Raw genomic sequence first — 24,150 nt, forward strand, 5'->3', positions numbered from 1 at the left:
CCTCAGACTGGGGTCGAAGGTTCACCTTCCAACGACCCTAAGCACACAGCCAAGACAACGCAGGAGTGGCTTAGGAACAAGTCTCTGAATGTCCTTGAGTGGCCCAGCCAGAGCCTGGACTTGGACCCAATCAAACATCTCTGGAGAGACCTGACAGGGCTTGAGAGGATCTGCAGAGAAGAATGGGAGAAACTCCCTAAATACAGGTGTGTCAAGTTTGTAGTGTCATACCAAAGAAGAATCGATGCTGTAATCGCTGCCAAAAGGTGCTTCAACAAAGTACTGACCTGTTCACCGGATGTGCTACCTTGTCCTGGACCTGCTTTTTTCGACTCTCTCTCTCTACCGCACCTGCTATCACTAACTCTGAATGATCGGCTATGAAAAGCCAACTGACATTTACTCCTGAGGTGCTGACCTGTTGCACCCTCTACAACCACTGTGATTATTATTATTTAACCCTGCTGGTCATCTATGAACATTTGAACATCTTGCCATGTACTCTTATTATCGCCACCCGGCACAGCAAGAAGAGGACTTGCCACCCCTCAGAGCCTGGTTCCTCTCTAGGTTTCTTCCTAGGTTCCTGCCTTTCTAGGGAGTTTTTCCTAGCCACCGTGCTTCTACATTTGCTTTGCTTGCTGTTTGGGGTTTTAGGATGGGTTTCTGTATAGTACTCTGTGACATCGACTGATATTAAAGGGCTTTATAAATAAATACATTTGATTTGAGTAAATGTAATATTTTTAAAAATAAATTAGCCAAAATATCTAAACCTGTTTTTGCTTTGTCATTATGGGGTATTGTATGTAGATTGATGAGGAAAAAAATAGATATTTTAAAATAAGGCTGTAACGTAACAAAATTTGGAAAAAGTCAAGGGGACTGAATACTTTCTGAAGGCACTGAATATAGTCCTGTGATCTATGTGCTAGTTTCCCAGACACAGAAAGCCCGTTTAATGGAAATTCTCCATTGAAATTCTTTGTCAGAGACTAAGTTCCCTCGGTGTCTGGAAAACCAGGTCAAAATGTAGATTATTACCAATAGTCTTGTGAATGTGCATATTATGCCCCATACACACTGTCATTGTCCGACAGTCAGGGGATAGCTAACCTCGTCCTCAGGCTTGAATTGCATAGTCTGGTAACATTGTGCAACAAAGTGGGATTTGAAAGGGGTGTGGTTAAAATCAAGGCATGAGAGGGAGCAAGCCTGCTACAGCTGTATTAGATGGGACTTTCAAAATGCTGGAAAATCTATTGGTTCTGAGTTTCTTAGATGCATAATTTTCCGATTTCCCAAACTCACCTCTTTGTTTAGCGCATTACTTGCACTGCTCACCCTTTGAAATCCACAAAGATGGGGAGGTGCTAGATGATAGATAGATCAGCCAATTAAAACCTGCGTCTGTTTGCACCACTCCTGCCATAGACTGCCATTCAAGTCCCGATCTGTACCAAACCTCTTCAATTGACACCGTTCCTTATCTCCTTTCCCTTGTCATAACCAATAAGGGTGAAAGGATGATGCGTTTTCACACTGTGGAAACTTATCATGCCCATTCAAGACAGCAATCATGACGGAAATACGAGGAAAGGATGCCATTTTGGAACATTGGACCTCAGCCCAAGAGGCCAAAGTTTAATCCATGTAGCAAAACAGAATCAGGATGGCAATACGAGGCAAAGTAAGAAGAGCGAGAAAGGTCCTCAAATGTGAAAGCCCTATGTGCTTTGTGTGAGATGAACATCAGCAATACGCCCGAGAGTGACTTGCCACCTCCCTAACCCCAGACATACAAGTGCAATAAAAATAACAGACTTCATATTTTACACAAAGACAAAAAATGATATATTTAATTGCCTGATCAGGCTGGTCCAAAACATTTCTGCACAGATGCAGTATGTACAGAGACAACCTCTCTCTCTCACACACACACACACACACACACACACACACACACACACACACACACACACACCTTTTTAGTAGATGCATATATCACCTTTTACACATGCACACAAAGCAGCACAAACATGCTGTCTCCACTGCATCATCTTAAAATATTTGCAACTCTGTGCAATACTGATTGAGAGACTCCCTCCAAAGACCTGTCATTCCAACTCCTCTTAAACAACCAAATGGGGCGCTATCTCTGCCAGTATAAGAACATTGGTGACAGAGGCACATAGGGTTGGCTAAAATAGCATAACATGGAGGTGGAGTAATAAGTACTTACATTTCAGTACTTCTACCTACCTTGTTCTATTTAAAATTACCACTTCTATACATACTGTACATGGCAGGACTCTATTTTATTATGATATCTGCACTTGGAATCAGAGCAGCAAACCATAAAAAATCAAGCCAATATATGAATATAATATGATATTTCGAATATTGATAATGCATTCAAAAAACAAAAGCAAGAATCCTGTCACTTTGGGTGAAGGGAAAAAATTTGAATCTTTCACTAAAGCAAACTAAAAACAAAAAATCAGAGCTTGTCCAGTAGCCAGAAGCTGCAATTTCAAGGAAAAGAGAGGGATGGAGGGAAAAGTTGAAAGAATAAGGGTCCCTGTCAGTCAGTAAAATCATTGTTCTCTTTAAAAAAAAATATTTCTCCAGTCCAGTTCGTCATCCTAGCTCCCGCCTCCCTCGTCCTCTTCCTTATCCTCCTGCTCCTCCATGTTCTTGCGTGCCATCCTTTCCCGCCTCTCTGCCAGGCGCTGGCATCGCGGGCACTCCTTGCCTGCCCGGAAACATTTGCTGTGGAAACACGCCTTGCACTCTGAAAGACAAGACAAAACAAGAGAGATGTCATTGCAAAAGCAACCACACTGAAACGCTACATAAAAGATTGAGACAAACACACATGGGTGGAGTCCTGTTTAAAAATACTTTGTTTTGTTGATGTGTAGAAGGACGCAAGAAAATATGGCCAACAGCCTAGTCCCTAGACTGATGTTCCACCCCATAACTCACCTGTTAACCAGCTCTAAGCAAACATTGGGGAGTGCTCCCGCAACGCTAATAACTGGTTTGACAACATTGTTCACAATGGGAATAAGACTGAGGTGCTGTGATGTCACGGCAGAAAAGCCAATGACAGTCTCTGAAGCGAGGGGAAGGGGTGACATGGGACTATAAAAGAAGAGGCGTGTCAGGGTGGCAAGGCAGAAGGGAGGAGAGGAGTGGTGAAATGCAGAGAAACCTGCCAAAAGTCAGTGCACCACACAAACCAGTTCAGACACAACAACGAGAAGCCTATTCTCAAAAGAGAGACACACAGCTTCTCAAGCTATGAAGGTGTGACTGAACCATTTCAGGTTACACCTGTGTGGAAGCTTCAATTGTATACATTTGTTACTACATTTTCCCCTCGATAATGAAATGATAAAGCAACTGAAATTCACAAACATGTTTATTTCACATTCACACAGAGAAGTTGAGGCTTAAATAAATAAACATCTTCAATCACTCCAATTCATCCTGCCATTACGTAGACATGAAATAGACCCATATTCTTATTTAGAGCCCTGCACGGGCATGAATTTTAAGCTCGAGCCATACCTGCAACGTTCAGGCCCTACCCTGCCCAGGCCCGATTGCTTCTGCCAAATTTAAGGCATGGCCTCTCCTCAAATTCTTTGTCCTCCACCTACTCAGTTTCATGCTTTCCTTCCTCATTTACTCCTATCCCCACCTTGGTTTCTCCTTCTCTTATCTCCTCATCTTCCTCTCCTTACTCCAAAATGCCTTGGCCAGACTTTCTGTTTGAGAGCTTTGAATAACATCCTCCTCTCCCCCCATCCTTAGACTCTCCTATCTCTCCCTCTCCAGTCCCTTTGCTTTGGTAATCTGTTCCCTCACTACTAGCTTCCCTTTCCGCACTATTTTCCACTCCTCCTGCTCCCTTTCTCCTGTCTTGGGATTAGGCTTGAGCGGTATACCGGGTTATTTCGAAATAGTCATAGAATTTATCAATACCGTTGTACTTTTTTCATAAATGTTAATATTTGTAGATCCTTTTTAAGTAAATACCTGCAGCCCACTTGTGCAATATGTTAAGAGATGAAGTAGATTGTGTTCTTCATTTATTTTATTAGGCGTTCTTCATTTCACCTGTCTTACAATTTTTCAGTATGAAGCTTACAGTCCCCAGTCACGGTGAGAGAACAGAGCCTCATGAGTCACTGACTGTTGTGCAGCACGCGCCAGGTGATCTAGTTACAATATGGAATTTACAACTAAATGTTTGCCAGCTAAACTGAGAATCATTTTTTAGTTACTTGAGCTGGGATGTCATGCAAATATTTTGTCAGAGACCGTTCGTTAGCATTTAGCTAGCATGCACTATGGGATTTGACAAGTGCTTGTTAGCATTGCTAACCTTTGGATTGAAAATTACACCTCTTGTGTTCAGTGCTGGTATTACAGAATTTCCTGGGATGGATGAATTTATGACAATCTGGATACGGGGGGAGCTCACCTTCGCAGCGTGTGCACTTGTTCAGCTCGAAAGGGAAGATGATGTCTTTGTCATTGCCGCAGAACTCGCACACAAAACCCTTGGCCTGACAGAGCTGTGAGAGGGGAAATTGAGACATTGACATTAAGGGGACGCACTGAGAATGGAAATGTCACTTTATGACACCCTCAAGTCCACTGTCACACATGGTGCAAATAGTAATTTCACTCATATTTTCTATTATAGAATGACAATTCAAAATGTACATTACAGTATAACAATGAATGTCTCTATTACAGGAAAATCTATAGTTAGCAAGCCGTTAATATAATTAATTGAGAGTGAACTAGAGACAACAGGAAGAGTATGTAGTTCCGGATAATTCAACAGATTCTAACCACACAGCCAGCCACGTGCGCGGAACCCAATTTCAGCAGCTCTCGAAGCCGGGTGGGCAGCACTCCGTTGCGCACAGTACTGAGGTCGTTGAGGGAGAACAGGTGCAGGTCCTCAGTCAGGTGACCTGGGAGGCTGTCAAACTGGTCCAGCACGCTATGGGGTCAAACGCAAAGACACACAATGAGGGGAATTCCTACCAGCAATACTTTACCTGACAGTGCAGACAGTGTCATCTCATAGCAATAACATAGTTCATTACGGGAAGAACACTTTAGGAGGAATGTAACACATGTAAAAGAAAGGGAATCTCATACCGACAATACAATTCATTGCAGGAGGCGGCACACGCATGCATGCACACAACTTACTCTTTAGCTAGGCGGCATGTCTTGAATAGGTTTTTCATGTGGAATAGTTGGACCCTCAAAACCTGAAGAATAGTACAAATGCACTTTGTTTATAGGACACATTTCAAACCACAACCAATAACCGGAACAAATTGTCTTTCTTGTATGAGTAGGCTAAACTAAAGCAAAATAAAATACTGCCAAAGATAAGCATAAACTAAGCATCAAACTAGACTAAACCAGGCTAAAGTCCAGTACTCTCACCCGGACAGTCTCCAGGGCTTTGTTCTTCTTGTAGAGGCCACTGTTGATGTCGTTGGGGTTGAACAGGGGGTCTCCGGCGATCTTGCCCAGCAGGTCCCGGGCGAAGTTGCTGATGTAGTACTTGCTGAAGTCCCACTTCCTCAACACGTGGCCCGGCACCACCGCCTGGGCGTTCTCGTGGCAACACTGGCAGAAGTAGCGGCCCAGGTACTCGCAGTAGCGCATTCGCTTAATGTAGTCTGTCCGGTGAAGGGGAGTAGTGGTAACAGAGTGAGGCAGGGGGGTGAGGCTTGACACAAAATGACCACCGTGGGATGAGGATAACATATGTGGTTGTGTTTGGAAAGGGGGGGTCTTCAATGTGGTTTGTACCTGGGTCTATGCGAGTCCCGCAGCCTGCACAGCGGTAGTTCTGCTTCGCCACAACTATTTTCCTCCTAATAGAGTGAAAAAGAGGGAGAGGATGGTTAGAGAGACAGACATAGGAGGGTTAGAGTGACAGACAAGCAAACAAAAAGGGGGAGAGGCAAACAAGAAAAGGGGGAGAGAAGTCCGTGTGTGTGTGTGTTAAGGACTCACTTGGGCGTGGGGTGGATGTTGAAGATTATCTGGGGGCGGGGCGGGGCCCACTCTAGGTTCCCTCGCACCCGGATCCTCAGCTTGTAGATGTCAGCATGCTCCCCGTCATCAGGAGAGATGGGCAGGGAGTCAGGGATGGGCAGGAGCTGAAGGGTAGAGGGAGAATACAGGTCAGTTTGTGTGAGTGTAGGTGTATGTGTGGGGGATATTGTATGTATGTGTTTATACATGCATGTATGTGTCTGCATGCTTGTGTGCCTGTGTGAGAGTACCTTCTGCGGTGCGTCTTGCTCTGGGACCAGCCAGTCGAGCTCCGAGGCTGCGGGGAGCTGCATGCCCTCAAACTGCCTGAGCAGCCCCATGGCCACCGACTCAGCCGAGTTAGACTGGAGGAACGACGGAGAGCTGAGAGAGGGAGTAGGAAGTGTGAAGAAGCATATACCAAACACATTTCTGTGAACAACAGATAATTTCCAATTGTGCAAATTATAGCCACACTATCAAACAATTGTCTAATTTCAACTACCACAAAAAATAGCCTTTTATTTTCAACTACCGCAAATGACAGCATAATTTCCAAGTAGCCTACCGTGAACAATAGCTTCATTTCAACTACTGCAATCAATAGCCTAATTTTAACTACCGCTATCTAACTACCATGCCTTTTCTTTTTCTACAGTTACCTCTGTGCTTGATATGGGCTTGATCGAAACCTAAACATTCTGTCTATCGTCCGGCCCACTCCACGGACTACCATTCTTCATTGGGCCAATAGGAGAAAGGGTGTGGCCAAGGTGAGATGCAGGAGATTCACACATACAATCAATGTCAAAATATTCAATATTGGCGATAGATTTCAGGTGGAAAAATATGGGATGTTGGAGTCAGCAAACCTTGGCTAGTTGAAAACATGAGGTTTCGAGGATCATAAATCTGGTAAAGAGCTATAAGGTCTTTGGAAAATTTGTGGAAACTAGGCTATTATGGATCACTTGGCTCGGGGGATGAAAGAACTAGCATATGACCTATGTCATTGACATGGACAGGCAGGTCAGCAGACAATGGCCAAATCCATCTCTAGACACTATGCCCTATACACTTGTGGAGATGTTATCCTATCAGAGGGCAAGTTGGTGCTGTTACAAAATTGCCTAAACCTATCAAATCTCAAGTGCCTAGGACAAAGGGTCTAGGGCATAGGGTCAAGTTGGGATTGGGCCTACATCTACAAGGCTAAAGTGTGAGTGTGTGGGGGGGAGCAGTTGTTACATAGACTCTGAGGTGAGGAACGAGCGGCCACTGGACGTCACACTGCGCTTTATGTCTGCATCTGTATATATGAGAGAGAGAGCGAGAGAGCGAGAGATTAGGCTCAGTTCCTTTAAAGCACATCAATCACACTACCTAGCATAATTTGGTTCTAAAGGCAGGCATCAAATTCAGACAATCACAAATAAAAACATTTACAGCTAAAATTTGAGGGTGGTGTTTCAGGAGAAAACTAATTTGTCCTAGATATGACACGTCCTATAGAAGGCACAAAAGCATCAGACATTAAATGTGTGGCAGAGAGTTCACATAGGGACTTTTAAAAGGAGTCATATTAGTGTGCTGCTGGTGAGAGATTTTGGGCAGAATATTTTGGGACATTGGAGTCAGAAAGCCTTGGATAGTTGAAAACACGAGGGATTTCAAAGAACATGAATCTGATAAAGAGCTATAAGCCTCTGGAAAATCTCATGGAAACTAGGGTATTATGGATCACTAGGCTAGGGGATGAAATAACTAGCATATTCAATATATGTCATTGACAGGCAGGCCAGCAGACAATGACCCAATCCCAAATCCACAACCCAGTTTCTGACAAATATAGTCCAGGGGTTCAGTCTAAAACTATTTTTTTGTCCATTTCAGAATATGTTCATATGTGGATTTGTGTAGTCGATGCAAATCCAAAGCCATTTTGGCAAGATTCAAAACAACGATATGCCAAAAGGATGCTAGATTAGAATGTTAGGCTGCAACAAATGACATAATCAGCAAGTATCCTTTTTCTTATGAAAGCATACTACGCAGCAGCATCACACACACAAATTAATTATCATCTTATTAACTGCTATACTTATATATAATAAGACTGTGGGAGTCATTTTGTTCACAGTCCATTAAGCCGTTAAGTCTAGTCTCACACGTGTAATATCTGATGTTTCTTTTAATGCAAGCTAGACTATTTCTTTGCTACCACTGCAGCATGCTAGAAATAGGCAAATTGGCAAGGTGGAATTAATATTAAGTAGTTCCTGTTTTTAGGGGGAACTCAAAAGCAGTGAGATCGTGTTGAGTACGAACACATCAGTGATGCCATCTCATGCACACATAAAGCCTAAATTAATTGTCAAGTGAATCAATGGATGGATGGATGAATTAATGCCCAATAGCAGCAGTAGCTATACACTGCTGACCGCAAATGTACTAGTCTACTGAAGACCCTAACCCCCATCAAACCATAGATGTATATACACTCACACATCGCCGGTCTCCCTAACTCTGGAGCAGCAAAGGCACCATAAAGCACAAGCCAGGCCAGCAACTAGCTGGATTCCAAACTGAAAACATTTTCCCTCTTGTACAATGGGCACCAATCTGGTAGAAATGATACCAAATTAAACTGAAAGCTCAAGAGTCCATATGATGCTAACAGTGAACATCAAATCACTCAAAGGCAGAGAGTAAGGGGAAATAATTGTTTAGGTAAGAGTTCTTCCTCGATTCATCTTCACACAATTCCTCGCTTCCTCTCTCCACGCCACCTCCTCCTCAAAACACATTGGAGAAGGTCAGAGGGGAGGGACCTTGAACCTCCTCCTTCAATACAGTTGAGAATAGGACGGGAGGAATCGAAGAAAGATTCATTGAGAAAGAGCCATGGAATCCAGCCACATTTGTCCAGCCTTCCACATCCGTAGTTCTCGTGCCCCGCTAGCCCTGTCCCTTGTCCCCCACACTAAATCAGATACCTGAGAAGAGGGAGGCGAGCGACAGGGAAAGGCCGCTTCTTGACACCGCCATCAGGGACTGGCCCTCACAGCCATCTGAGAGACAGAGACTACACTCAGCACTGGCCCCACACAACCACATATACAGTGCATTTGGAAAGTATTCACAACCCTGGACTTTTTCTACATTTTGTTACAGCCTCTAAAATTGATTAAATTGTTTTTGTTCCTCATCAACCTACACACGATTTTTATGAATTGTTCAGGAGTCTAATGGCTTGGGGGTAGAAGCTGTTGAGGAGCCTTTTGGTCCTAGACTTGGCGCTCTGGCACCACTTGCCGTGCGGTAGCAGAGAAAATAGTCTATGACTTTGTTGACTGGAGTGTCTGACAATTTTATGGCCTTTCCTCTGACACCGCCTATTAAATAGGTCCTGGATGGCAGGAAGCTTGGCCCCAGTGATGTACTGGGCCGTTCGCACTACCCTCTGTAGCGCCTTACGGTCAGATGCCGAGCAGTTGCTTTACCAGGCAGTGATGCAACCGGTCAGGATGCTCTCAATGGTGCAGCTGTAGAACCTTTTGAGGATCTGGGGGCCCATGCCAAATCTTTTCAGTCTCCTGAGGGGGAAAAGGTTTTGTCGTGCCCTCTTCACAACTGTCTTGGTATGTTTAGACCATGATAGTTTGTAGGCTGTGTGGACTCCAAGGAACTTGAAACTCTCGACCCGCTCCACAACAGCCCAGTCAATGTTAATGGGGGCCTGAAGCACCTTTGGCAGCGATTCCAGCCTCAAGTCTTGAGTCGCTACAAGCTTTGGCGTCGCGCACAGCTATTTTCAGGTCTCACCAGAGATGTTCGATCGGGTTCAAGTCCAGGCTCTGGCTGGGGTACTCGAGGACATTCAGAGACTTGTGCTGAAGTCACTCCTGCATTGTCTTTGCTATGTGCTTCGGGTCATTGTCCTGCTGGAAGGTGAACCTTTGCCCTGGTCTGAGGTCCTGAGCGCTCTGGAGCAGGTTTCATCAAAGATCTCTCTGTACTTTGCTCTGTTCAGCTTTCGCTCGATCCTGACTAGCCTTCCAGTCCCTGCCTCTGATAAACATCCCCACAGCATGATGCCACCACCACCAAGCTTCAACGTAGAGACGGTGCCAAGTCTCCTCCAGATGTGACGCTTGGCATTCAGGCCAAAGAGTTCAATCTTGGTTTCATCAGACCAGAGAATCTACCCCGATTGCTCAGTTTGGCCGGGCGGCCAGCTCTAGGAAGAGTCTTGGTGGTTCCAAACTTCTTCCATTTAAGAATGATGGAGGCCACTGTACTCTTGCGGTTCTTCAATGCTGCAGACATTTTTTGGTACCCTTCCCCAGATCTGTGCCTCGACACAATCCTGTCTCGGAGCTCTACAATTCCTTCGACCTCATGGCTTGGTTTTTGCTCTGACATACACTGTCAACTGTGAGACTTTATATAGACGGGTGTTTGCCTTTCCAAATCATGTCTAATCAATTGAATTTGTGGACTCCAATCAAGTTGTGGAAACATCTCAAGGATGATCAATGGAAACAGGATGCAACAGAGCTCAATTTCGAGACTCATAGCAAAGAGTATGAATACTTAAGTAAAAAAAGTATAGTAAAAAGTAAAAAATATATTTTTAATACATTTGCACAATTTTATAGAAACATGTATTTGCTTTGTCTCTATGGGGTATTGTGTGTAGATGGATATATATATTTTTTTAAATGTCACCAATTTCAGAATAAGGCTGTAACATAACAAAATGTAGAAAAAGTCAAGGGGTCCAAATGCACTATAACTACACACAGTAGTACTGTGTATACCCACACATAAACAGGGGGAAGTAGTCACACACATACACACGCATGAAGGCTACTTTTAGAACACACAGGCAAACAAACAAACAAACACACACACACACACACACACACATTTACCAAAGATCTAGCTACCTTGCCTCAACAGTCCAGAGAGCAATGTTAATGAATACCATTAAAAATTGGAGCTGTTTCCAGCCATGGTGGGTGGATGAATGATATGTGGGACATGACAATGAGGTTGTGAACTTATGGCACACAAAGCTTGCATGTATATAATATAAACCCTTCCATCCAAGTCCACAATCCTTCCTAAGGTTCCCTCGTTCCCTCTGTCTACCTCTCAGCTCACACTCCTCCACCTCCTCGGCAGAGCCTGAGTCGGACATGTGAAAGGAATCCTGGGAGCTTCTGCAGGAGCCTCCGCTGTCTGTGGAGTGGAACACTGGAGGAAGGGAGACAGGATTAAAATCAATAGCAGCAAAATTACGACATGGGGACTAAGTTGGGAGTTGTTGTTTGTTTGTGCATGCATCCGTGCATGTGTATGTCCGGCCATGCGTAAGCTCTTACAGTGCTGTGAGGGCGGCAGGCAGGTGCGTCGGATCTGCAGCCTGCGCAGGCGGATCTTCTGTTTTAACTGCTGGATCTCCGAGTCGCTGTCGTCGCCATCCTCCTCCTCCTCCCGCCGCCGCAGGTTGCACTTCATCAGCTCGATGGCAGCAATCAGAGACTCAGAGATGCTGAAGTGGGCATTCTCCTGGAATGAGACACGCAGATGGGCGGGGGGAGAGTGAGGCCTTGCTGTAACACTTTCAAAATGAAGTAATGATTGATTTAACACAGTTGGAGAGGTGAGTGTAAGGGTCTCCTAAATGATACCCATCCAATTAGGTCATAACTCTCCCTATTCTCTAACTTTCTGTCCTTAGTGTGCACTCATATATTTCCTTTAAAAGGCAAGTTCTGGGGTAAGACATTATGGTACACAAATCCAATGCTTTAAAATGTGTGGGGAAAGTGCACAAGTGCAGACTTCGGGAGAATTGGAACGTTTAGACGTTCCAATTCTAATCTCTCAAAGGTCAGGGGTCAGATGATGTGGGATTATGAACCCTCCCCCAGGCTCACCTTCTCCAGGTCAGCACAGCTGCCAAAGTCCTGCTCCGATAGGTAGCTGATGAGGCTCTGGCCCTCTGACGGCTTCCGGAACATGCCGTCTGGAACACTGCTGTACTGGGAGCCATCTGCAGAGAGACAATACACACATGCAGAGACACACACACCCACACATGTTCAGCAAAGACAAGCCTCAAACACTGTATGTTGATTAGTATTGGTGTCACAGGAATATATACCTCAGGTAAGGTGATGGACATTGACAATTACATGTATTTTTCCAGCTAGGTAGTCATGTTTGAACCAGTGTACTCACTTGACTCCATATAGAGGGAGCTGGGTGTGCTGACATCACTGATGACAGGGGAGAAGGGGCTGTAGGCCTTGACACAGCAGTCCACTCCAACCAACGATTCTGACAAACAGAACACACAGCTGATGTTAGATTGACCACAAAAATGAAGGAAGACCAGTGTCAGATCAGGGCCAACTAGCCCGGTTACCAGATGTTTTCTGTATTCAACATTTGTGCTAAAGTTGGTGAAAGCAGAAACAGACTGAAATGAACAGTGTCGTAGTAGCTTGAAATTTCAACTTTAAATATCCATTTTGAGATATGCTCAGTCAGACGCCCACAAAGGATCTATCGAAAGTAAATGTATCAACGAACACATCAATGTTTTGTTATCAGCTAGGTAAATGACATCAGGGTAAAAAATAAATAAAAATAGATCAAATATGAAGTACTAAACAGTCTCCTTTCCAACTTTCTCACCACATAAGCAACTAATACATTTAAGTTATATACTGACCTTAGAAAAAAAAACAGATAAAAGGTAACATTTGTAAAAAATTAAAAAAGAATAGTAAAATCAATGAAAGACCAAAAAACAACAACATTAAAACATCACAATGTAATGAAAGTAGTGTGTATTCAAAACCTTATCCAACACAATGAATAAACATGGCAAGCTGTTTTGGCCTACAGTCTTGATTTTGGTTTCACCTAAAACCAGCCAAACATTAATCAAAGACCTAGGGTCTTGAGTGACCTTGGTTCGACCTAAAATCAACCAAACAACCAAAAACAGAACAGCACAAATGAGGAACCAAAAGCAAGGCTAGAGATAAGAGAAGGGGAAGTAGGGAATTATCATGCAGGGAAAGGGGGATGAGAGAGGAAGAGACGGAGCACAGAAGAACTGCACTGCCAACCTGCTACAGGGTCCTCTATTATAATGGTGATTTTCCTGTGGCCCCCTCCTTCACGCAGACAGAGACAGGAGGTTAGCAGTGAGAAAATAGAGGAAAAGGAAAAAGCACTGTGGTAAATGGCAACCGAGAAAGACAAATGTGCTGGATGTGGTCCACGCCACATAGCACTGCACCTACACACTCTCTCTCTCTCCCAGGCGCTAACCTGCTGCATACACACACTCTTATACAAACACTAGTCTTGCAGCCATTAACCTTCAATTACTTATTTGAAATAAAAATTCAAAGAAACATACACGTATTGGTTTGCACTCGCGCTCAGCAAACATACCCTAGCCTCTCACCTGCTACACACACACGCAAACAAACACACACACTCACCATGTCTATGTTTGTGGTTGATCCCCATGTCAGACATCGAGCGGATGTGCCCCCTGCTGCCCCCGCGACCCTGCCCCCTCTGTCCCTCCGAGAAGGATGACCTTCGCGGCGCGGGAGGCGGGACCACAGTCAGGGAGCTCCGCCTAGGGGGCTGGACCTGAACCTCGCCACCTGATGCGCCACCCCCGCCGGGCTTCCTGCTGGGCTCGCTGATGGGGGTGGAGCTCTGGGAGTCGCGGCGATTGCAGCGTTGCACCAGGTTACCGATGGCCAGGTATTCTGGGCCGTCGTCGCCCTCGCCAGAGTCTAGGGTGTCTGAGTGGGCAGGGCCTGGGGAGGCGGGCTCGGTCAGGGCGATGTGGGGGACAGCTGCCGAGGGGCGGGGAGGAGTCACACCCCTCTCGCCCTCCCCCCCGGACCCTGACACGCACCCCCAAGGGGCCCCCGGGGCACTGGCTGATGGAATGGGGGAACAAGAAGAGAGTTTCAGTCAGTGCTTTTTTGAAGAAACTTCATCAATGCTTTATTCAAACACAAACTTACACAATCAAGTCGGTGTAGACTCAGTGACCTCAAAAGCAAATACTAGGGAATTTAGGCATCAAGGGAAGCAGCTTATAGAAGGTCGCTGACATTTTCTGAGACTTTCAACTAGAACTGTAAAATAACAGAGCAGAAATAATACTTAGTGTCACTTCTATACTTCCCATATCCATCTTCAACCTTCTGAATGTTTCCATCAGACACACCAAATGAGAGATGAGGCAGATAGAGGAGTTTTAGTGAATCCTTCTCCTTACAATCGCCAATAAACCATATCTCCATTTACAAATCAGGCCCGTGTAGGCTCACGGCGGTCACAAGCACTGTAGTGAATTCAGCTATTGTGACTTATTGTGGACCTTGACCTTCTGAAATGATAATGCGATAACAGGAGGCACATGTCCTGCCTAACCTCCATTCACAATGCTGTTTCTCTCCATCCCTCTATCCTCCCTCTGAAATTCTACCCTACAGGTCATCCACCTCTACTTTAATCTGTGTTTAATTTATTACTCCTCTCCTTTCTTTCCCGTCTACCTTCCTTACACTCAATCCCTCTGCTTTCCTCAATATCTCCTGATCTGTGTTGGTGTTGCTCTTCGTCCCATGTTCCCTCTATCCTCACCTGTGTTGCTCTCTAATGTGGCCGACCGTAGTGGTGTCAGTGTTGGGTACCACTTTCTTTCCCACCCTCATTCCTCCCTCCATTCGCTAACCTTCTTCAGCTCCCTATTTCCTCACCTGAGCAGAGTTATCCTCTGAAATGGCCCCTGTGTGTCCTTTGTCTCAGTGGGAGTTGTGCAAGGACACATGGTGTGCGTGTGTTGAGTATGTGTGTGTGTGGTGCGGCCACACGCTAGCCCAGACGTGTGGGAGTGTAATAGCTTTTCAGGGGGGTGAGACGGGGTCTCTCTCTCTCTCTCTCTCTCTCCCTCCCTCCCTCCCTCCCTCCCTCTCCTCCTTCCACCCCTCGCTCCTCACCCGAGTTCCTCTCTGAGATGACCCCTGTGTTTATGCTGTTTAGTGTGTGTCCTCTGTCTCGGTGGGAGAGGGAGCACTGGGAGGTGGTGAGCCTGCAGTTGAGCTCTTCCCTGGGGGGCCCCTGGCTCTTGCCCAGCCCGGCCCTCCAGCCTCCCCCGGCCCCAGGCAGCTCACACAGACTCTGGCTCTTCAACCGGCCTCCCACACACGGAGGGCCCTTCAGAGTGGACAGCTGAGAAAGAAGGAGAAAAACAGAGGGGGAGGATTAGAGACAAATTAGAGTGTGAAAGAGAGGTACAGTAAGATAAATGGTAAGAGATCAATACAGGCACAGGCAATTAGGTATAGTAAAAACAAGAAGAAAAAAAACATGGCAAGAGACAATTTATGTGTAAGGCATGGTTGAGCTGTATCAGAAAAGAGAAGACAAATAGAGAGATGGAGGGAGAGAGGTCCTCCACTAATGCTTAAGTGGATATCAGGGACAGGAACTTAAGGCACCAAGATGTACAGACAGAGAGAGAGTATGATTGGTGTGTGTGTGTGCGCGCGCTTGCGTGTGAGAGGTGCCCACCTTGACAGTGTCAACGAGTGCCAGCAAACGGGGGTTGTTCTGCTCCACGGCCTCCAGATACTGAAACATGGCCGTCACATGGGGCTCTTTTAGGAGAAAAGCATCCTCTGAGAGACAGAGAAAAAGAGAGAAGGGGGAGAGGCGTGAGACAGAGAGAGCAACTGACCGAGAAAGGGAGAAAGTCAAGATAAGGTCAATAGGACAAAGCAATACCACAGACACAGTCCAATCGATATCACAGGCCCAAAACATTGATTCATTCTAGGGCTATGATGGTCATGGAATTTTGGATGACGTTTTGTTTTCGTTTGAATAGCAAAAAATAAAAAATGAAACAGTTATGAAGGATTTTATTTTCCTCCAGAATCGACAGTTACATGATCCTACAATTACCGTGCCAGCCCTAATTCCTTCATCAATTCCACAAACTTAACTACAGTTGTCTTGTTTTGGCCGGGGCACACACACTCACACGCAGCCTTACCGTTGTAGTACTTGCGGGTGTGTTCCTGGTGTTTGAGCAGGGGTCTGAGCTGGGCGGAGAGCAGATGGACCTGAAGGCTGTGCAATAGCCAGCGCTCGGCCTTGTAGCCTTCCCCAACACTCTGTACACCCCTGTTTAGCACGGGCTCCAGCTTACTGAACTACAGGGCCCAGAAAGGGGAAGGAGTGAGGAGGGAGAGAAGTGAGGGTAGAGGGAGAGAAAGAGAGAGCGGAGGGGGGGGGGGGGGGGGGGGGGGGGGTAGGGGAGATTGAAGGAGGAGTGTATGGGAGAGAGAGTCAGGGGGAGAGGGCAAGGGATGGGAGGGGAAGGGTGAGGAAAAATACTAGAAAGAGAAAAGAGATGGTGAGAGAGATGACCACTACATAAACAGGTGAACCTGTGGCTGGCTAGCTGGCTGGCTGGACCCACCCAGATCTGTTTGTAAATTCTGTGATAATGTAACAGGGGGTAGCTGAGATCATCAAGAGAGTTTTCTGAAGATACAGCAGATTGCACAAAAAAACATTAGCACATCAACAAGACGGGAAAGAGGTCAGGGGCTAAAAGGTTAAAGGACATTTGGATTTCACCACCATAGCATGTGAGAAGGGTGTTGATGAGGCATTACCCTGGTAAGAGTGCAAAAGTTGTGCTTATTCATTCACTAAAATGTATCCTTGCCTCTTTTCAACTCATTGTCAACTGTGGGCCAGCCTACCATTAAGATCAGGTTTAGCATCAACTTAGAACCACTACTTATCATTAGGTTAAACAATGGCTAATCATTGTATTGTTGTCACAACTATATAGATACAACAATGTCTGTGTCCCAAATGGCACCCTATTCTCTATATAGTAAGGGGTCGAGTTAGTGTTCATAAATCTGCATTTTCATAACACAGACCTTCCAAAATCTGCATTTAAATAATTTCACCTGTGTTTTTATATTGAAAGTCAATCATTTTTCAATAGTGATCAGGGGCGTGCAACTAGTTTCCTTTCACAGAAAATACTTAAGGCATAAATACCCATTTGGCAAAAAATAGCTTTGTTTTCAACGCTATTTGGCTGGCAGCCAAATGAGCTTACAATAAAAAGACAAGGTATTTTTTGCTAAATGATGCATGGCCATTATATTTTCTAAATGTTAATCATAGAAAGAATGTAGCCAGCTACATTTCCTAATGTTTTGCTTCAAGTTAATATTGAATTTTACCAGAGAAAAGCTAGCTGACTACAACTGTGAAAAGTACGGGAGAAAAATAGCTACACATCAGTCAGAGTGCTGTCTGCTGAGTGGAGAAGGGAAACTGAAGCACAAAATTTGTCTGATGAAAAGCAGAAATTACAATAACAAGCATTTTAGATCTACATTTACAAAACGCAGCAAGATATTTCTTATGCATGAATTTTTTTTAAATCTGTGTGAAAAACACAGAATCCTGCATTACCGCAACCTTTCATAGTCTCCTACCTTTGACTAGAGCTCAGAGAGCAATAGTCTATGTGCCGGGGGGCTAGATTTGTTATAGCTGGTGTCCTGTGTGACTTTAAGTATGCACCCATCCGGAGGACCGGAGCCCTAGGACCATGCCTCAGGACTACCTGGCCTGATGACTCCTGGCTGTCCCCAGTCCACCTGGTCGTGCTGCTGCTCTGCACCTGCTGTCTCGACCTCTGAATGCTCTGAACTAACATTTACTCCTGAGGTGCTGACCTGTTGTGCCCTCTACAACCACTGATTATTATTTGACCCTGCTGGTCATTTATGAATTTTTGAACATCTTGAAGAACAATCTAGCCATATACTCTTATAATCTCCACCCGGCACAGCCAGAAGAGGACTGGCCACCCCTCAGAGCCTGGTTCCTCTTTAGGTTTCTTCCTAGTTTCCTGCCTTTCTAGGGAGTTTCTCCTAGCCACCGTGCTTCTACATTTGCATTGCTTGCCGTTTGGGGTTTTAGGCTGGGTTTCTGTATAAGCACTTTGTGATAACTGCAAACGTAAAAGGGGCTTCATAAAATATAAAAAACATCAGTTCAATTGCTTTAATTCCATTAGCTCATTTTTGTGAGCTCAACGCGCTGTTTATCTAGAAAGAAATTAAATATTTCACGAGAGAAATTAAGTCAAGAACTTTCTTTGTGGGATGCTGGGCAGAAGGGAGTTGTAGTTTTCATTAGGCAAATATTCACCCTAGTTCAGCAAAGAAACGTGGTAATCGACTATAATGACCATAATTCATTGCGCCTGTTCTTCCCGGCTCGATAGAGACTGATAGCCTTAACACAGACCGCATGAGAGAGGAATTGTAAACAACACAAAGATGAGAGGGATAGAGACAGTTCTTGAGGTAGCTCTGATTGATAGTTGTAGTTGGTAATAAGCAGTCTTGAAAGTATGCCTTATTTACTTTGAATAACTAGTCAAACGATTTTGTCAGACAGCTCTGCAGAATACTTAGACAGCTACTATGTAGCCAGCAGCATACCACCCTGCATACCACTGCTGGTTTGCTTCTGAAGCTAAGCAGGGTTGGTCCTGGTCAGTCCCTGGATGGGAGACCAGATGCTGCTGGAAATGGTGTAGGAGGCACTCTTTCCTCTGGTCTAAAAAAATATCCCAATGCCCTGTGTAGGGTGCTGTCTTTCAGATGGAATGTTAAACTGGTGTCCTGACTCTCTGAGGTCATTAAAAGATCCCATGGCACTTATCGTAGGGGTGTTAACCCCGGTGTCCTGGCTAAATTCCCAATCTGGCCCTCAAACCATCACGGTTATTTTTTAATAACAGAGACAAACCGACTTTAAAAAGCACTAATTGCTCAGCACTAGGCTCTGGTCAACAGTAGTCCACTATGTAGGAAATAGGGTGCCGTTTGGGATTCAACCAATGTCTGTGGTCACAACAAACTGTACTGGCTCCACCATCATATACACGGGATGATGAATCATTGTAAAGAGATAGCTAGAGTACAATACCTGTTCTACATGTGAGGCCAGGTGAGGGCTGATGTAGCGGACACAACACACAAAGGGCCAGTAGTCTTTCTGCTTGTAGTACACCTGCAACACAAAACCGGCGTTTACTACAGTACAATGGCATTGCCCTACTTATGGCCAATGAAAGGCCACAATGTGCTGTTATGACCACATTTCCACCAGTTTTTCCCTATCCATCATACATTTGGGTTACCAGGACAGGATAAAAAAAGAACATCAGAAAACCGATTCAGAGAAAAAACAGTAGAATTATGAAATGTTAATTCTCAGCAGGGGACAAACGCTGAACTCCCACTTAGCAGAGGCTCTTACCCAGGTCAATAATATAAGTGCATTTAAATAAAGAGGCTGAAAAACAGCCAAATAATAAGGCCTTATTATTTCCTTTTTCGAAAGCACAAATGATAGTGTAAAAGAGTTAATTAAGAGTAAGTAAAGGAGTAGTTGTTCATGAGGCCTGACCTGCTCGTGCTTGAGGCCGTGGCTGAGGATGTGGCTCATGTCCTTGTGCAGCCGCTGTAGACCCCCATAGCGAGACCACACATTAGGGTTGTTGGTGGACACCAGGCCCTCCACCGTGGTCTTTAGACTGGAGAGCAGCTTCCAGTGTTCCCTCCTGGAAAGAAGGGAGGGAGAGAATGGAGGAAGAGTGTGAAGAGGTAGGTATATAGGCTTGACTGAACTTGTGCCTCACCCAAACATTCTAGAGTAGACAGTTAAGAAAAATTCAAACCAGCATTGACTGACTGAGAAGAAATCACACAGTAAGAATCTGCCATAACAAACAAACTACTGTGCAATGACCCCGAATGAACCTTTGTGACTAAAAACGACTGGCTGTGCACTGCATATACAGCACCCAATGAAATGGAAATCTACACACAACACCCCATAATGACAAAGGGAAAACAGGTTTTTAGAAATGTTAGCACATTTATTAAATATAACAAAATATACCTTATTTAGATAAGTATTCAGACCCGTCGCTATGAGACTAGAAATTGAGATCAGGTGAATCCTGTTTCCATTGATCATCCTTGAGATGTTTCTACAACTTTATTGGAGTCCACCTGCGGTAAATTCAATTGATTGGACGTGATTTGGAAAGGGACACACCTGTCTATATAAGGTCCCATAGTAGACAGTGCATGTCAGAGCAAAAACCAAGCCATGAGGTCGAAGGAACTGTCCGTAGAGCTCCGAGACAGGATTGTGTCAAGGCACAGATCTGGGGAAGGGTACCAAAACATTTCTGCAGAATTGAAGATCCCCAAGAACACAGTCCATCATTCTTAAATGGAAGAGGTTTGGAACCACCAAGATTCTTCCTAGAGCTGGCCGACCCAGGCAAAATTGAGCGATCATTGTAGAAGGGTCTTGGTCAGGGAGGTGACTAAGAACCTGATGGTCACTCTGACAGAGCTCTAGAGTTCCTCTGTGGAGATGGGAGAACCTTCCAGAAAGGCAACCATCTCTGCAGCACTCCACCAATCAGGCCTTTGTGGTAGACTGGCCAGACTGAAGCCACTCCTCAGTAAAAGGCACATGACAGGCCGCTTGGAGTTTGCCAAAAGGCACCTAAAGAGTCTTAGACCATGAGAAACAAGACGCGCTGGCCTAATGAAACCAAGACTTTACTCTTTGGCCTGAATGCCAAGTGTCACATCTGGAGGAAACCTGGCACCATCGCTACAGTGAAGCACGGTGGTGGCAGCATCATGCTGTGGATGATGTTTTACAGTGGCGGGGACTGATGATCGAGGCAAAGATGAACGGAGAAAAGTACAGAGTTCCTTGATGATAACCTGCTCAGGACCTCAGACCGGGGCGAAGGTTCACCTTCCAACAGGACAACGCAGGAGTGTCTCGGAATGGCCCAGCCAGAGTCCGGACTTCAACCCGCCGATCGAACATCTCTGGAGAGACCTGAAAATAGCTGTGCAGTGACACTCCCCATCCAACCTGACAGAGCTTGAGAGGATCTGCAGAGACTAATGGGAGAAACTCCCCAAATACAGGTGTGCCAAGCTTGTAGCGTCATACCCAAGAGAACTCGAGGCTGTAATCACTGCCAAAGGTGCTTCAACAAAGTATTGAGTAAAGGATCTGAATACCCATTTCAGAAAACTGCTTTTGCTTTGTCACTTTGGGGTATTGTGTGTAGATTAATGAACAAAAACAATGTGATACATTTTAGAAATAGGCTGTAACGTAACAAAATATGATAATTCAAGGGGTCTGAATACTTTCCGAATGCACTGTAGGTAAGACACTAGGCCTAGCCAATATAGCCTTGGCAAAGGTGATGTGGGCTACAACCTCCAATAGACATAGGTTAATGGCAAACTCTTTAAAACAACAGTATTGAGTACAAAGAATTAACATATTGTGGTTCTGGGTGAGTGAATAGAAGTGTTTCACTTTCTGCTTGCATTGAGATAGCAGCAAAATCAAAAGTTAATCTATGCCTTAAAGTAGCCTATTTGATGTTGAGGGGGAAAAAAATGTCTGAGCACAAAATCCCTTTGACCAACAGACAAAGTGCAAGCTCATACCTAGGACTTACTCATTTTTCCTTAAATCAGCAGCTAGCTGGAACTCAATGCTGACACACTCTCTCCCCCACACACTTGGGAAAATAGTCTTGAGAAATGAGGAACAATGAAGAACAATACCAGAAGGGATATTTTAGGAAGATCTAGTTTTCTAGTAAGAAGTATCTTATTAAAAACTTCACATTACTCATCTGCAGCAAAGTATGACAGAAATTAGGTTTAAAACATCCAGGGCTCGTTCATGTTACAGGGTTGGAGGAGAAGGGGTCAAGGATGAACCTACTGAAGTGTGTGCCACTGTTTCATGACTACTGAAGGGGTCTGTCAGTGATTATAGATTGGTTAAATCACATTATCTGGTATAAATGTTTTTTGGTATCCATTCATGAGTTACAGGTTAGGTACTGTTTGGTGTAGCACAGATTAAGATCCTGTTCTACCAACCTTAAACTTGTCCATAATATATTAGTTCTTGATTCGGCCAATCTTCTTCCAAAATGTCTGCGTCCAGTTGCAGGTGGTACGTTTTAATTTAGAAGATGCTCCGTTATTAAAATGAATCAATTTTTACTCCATGGAGTAAATCCAACATTGTGTACAGCGCCAATTTATCTATTTGAAATATTCTTTCATTGATTGAAACCGGTGGGTCCACCCCAAAGTGCCCATCATCCAGGTCATGTCGACACTCACCTACAGTACTGTATCTAGTTCACTGAGGGGGTTAGATGAATCTAGTCCGGGCTACACCGTACTATGTATGGCCCGTCACATCATCAGGCCTAAACAGGAAAGGAGGAGCGCCCTTCTTAAATCGAACAGCAATCTGCACCTCTCGGTCATGGTGTCAACAAGACAGCATAGTGCATCATCCAGAAACGCACTAGATATTCTATACATGTTAGCATTTTCAAACTAGTTTTCATTGGGAAGAAGATATTTTTTTTAATCAAAGGCAATCGCTTTTGTATGGGAAATCCGCAGAATCCTACTGATTACTATAATTGTTTAATTACACTTTTGTTTTGAGCCGCTTTCACGTCGGACAGAGCGGGGCACCTGGCTCACTCCCAGTGAATTCTATAAATACCCCTCTTGTACAGCACCTGTAATAGGGAATTTGCCACAAAAACATTTCACTTCCTTCCAGTTTGCAAGATAACTACATATCAAGTTAACGTTAGTTTAGCGTCAACTAGCTAATAATGCTAACTCAAGTTAGCTAGCTAACGTTAGCTAATTTAGTCAACACACTAGTTAACGTTACTAGTTAGAAAATACATATTGCCATGGACAGTATTATATATGGCATGTAACTGAGGACAACATTTGAAGTTCATTGGCCAATTTCAGACTTGTTTTCATTCGTGAACAACCTTAATGTAGCTAGTTAGTTACCCAACGAGCTAGCCGGCTAAGCTAGCTAGCAAACAACAGCTAGCTTGGTTAGCCGATTCCCCACCTAGTCCCTCACCTGCGTTCCTCGGCTTCAGCCTCCGCCGTAATCTCCATTTCCTCGAACCGGGGGGAAACCGAATACGGTATCAGCTTCCCCCAAGTCCACTTCCAGTACACACAAGTCACCGGCCGCTTACAGCCAGTGGCTCAACATTATCTCGTCGCATTCACTTTGGCTAGTAGGAGTGGTGACTGGTGTGGTCCAATACGAGCGCTGTCAGTGTCAAAAATGTAAAGAGGCCTAAACAGAAACACAAAACCGCATGACCTGGCCATCATCAGTAGTGGACGGGGTTGATGTTTCAAAGACTCCTACTCCTTGACACGGGTTGTTTTTGAAGTGATAGATTGAGATTTTATTTATTGTAAATTAGCCTTATGCTGAATTTATAACTGTGAGTTATTCAAATGAAGATGCCTGCACATTTGCTACCTTGTTCAATTATCCTCAATTTCTCCGTTAAATAAAGTCAGTGACATTCAATATAAAGTTTATATTTGTAACTGGTGGGTAATGCATGAATTACTTTTCTAGAAAATTCCAGTAGAACCCCACTTTTTATGCCAAACCTGCTAATAGCTTTACAATGATGCCACCTGCTGTTGGTGAGGGGATCTCTCTCTCTCTCACACACACACACACACACACACACACACACACACACACACACACACACACACACACACACACACACACAAAAGATGTCCAGGAGCCACATGCATAAGGAGAGGATTTGACAGCCTTACCTACAGGGGACATGCATCTCTCGTTGCTGGTCATGTTGGCAAACAGAAGACAGAGAGGAAAAACAGTATGTAGTATTTTCAATTGCTGACATGTCCTACTTTGGTGAAAAGAAGAAGAAAGGGCTATTAGTCCTATGTACCATATTCCTCCAAGTAAATCAAATACATTTTTATATTAACTGCACCTGTT

At 44.6% G+C, this 24,150-nt stretch overlaps 1 protein-coding gene across 3 annotated transcripts; it reads right to left on the reverse strand.

Moving 5' to 3' along the window:
- Positions 1–1,830: 1,830 nt before the first annotated feature.
- LOC139408962 (run domain Beclin-1-interacting and cysteine-rich domain-containing protein-like) lies at positions 1,831–23,435 on the reverse strand. 3 transcript variants are annotated; one of them, XM_071153492.1, is made up of 22 exons: positions 23,230–23,435; positions 19,663–19,816; positions 19,180–19,263; positions 16,199–16,358; positions 15,715–15,821; positions 15,141–15,372; positions 13,617–14,072; positions 13,236–13,283; positions 12,337–12,435; positions 12,033–12,148; positions 11,475–11,661; positions 11,242–11,346; positions 9,081–9,155; positions 7,333–7,393; positions 6,336–6,468; positions 6,064–6,209; positions 5,857–5,921; positions 5,485–5,723; positions 5,242–5,303; positions 4,873–5,026; positions 4,496–4,589; positions 1,831–2,794 (listed from the first exon to the last, which is right to left on the reverse strand). In XM_071153492.1, the coding sequence occupies exons 1-22, from the start codon at positions 23,265–23,267 to the stop codon at positions 2,646–2,648; spliced, it is 2,964 nt and encodes a 987-aa protein (XP_071009593.1). In that variant the 5' UTR covers positions 23,268–23,435; the 3' UTR covers positions 1,831–2,645. The 3 variants fall into 3 exon arrangements, 2 of the variants coding, with proteins under 2 accessions (XP_071009593.1, XP_071009594.1); XM_071153493.1 differs by lacking the exon at positions 13,236–13,283; XR_011634339.1 differs by lacking the exons at positions 1,831–2,794; positions 4,496–4,589 and having other exon boundaries at positions 5,606–5,723.
- Between the last annotated feature and the right edge of the window lie 715 nt (positions 23,436–24,150).

This window comes from Oncorhynchus clarkii, chromosome 5 (assembly GCF_045791955.1).
Source record: "Oncorhynchus clarkii lewisi isolate Uvic-CL-2024 chromosome 5, UVic_Ocla_1.0, whole genome shotgun sequence".
NCBI lineage: Eukaryota > Metazoa > Chordata > Actinopteri > Salmoniformes > Salmonidae > Oncorhynchus > Oncorhynchus clarkii.

Excerpts from the sequence above, each read along its gene's own strand:
- LOC139408962 (XM_071153492.1), bottom strand. The coding sequence starts at position 23,267 with ATGGAGATTACGGCGGAGGCTGAAGCCGAGGAACGCAG. Across the intron at positions 19,817-23,229 it reads GCTGAAGCCGAGGAACGCAG|GAGGGAACACTGGAAGCTGC; the intron begins GTGAGGGACTAG and ends CCTTCTTTCCAG. Across the intron at positions 15,822-16,198 it reads CACCCGCAAGTACTACAACG|AGGATGCTTTTCTCCTAAAA; the intron begins GTAAGGCTGCGT and ends TCTGTCTCTCAG.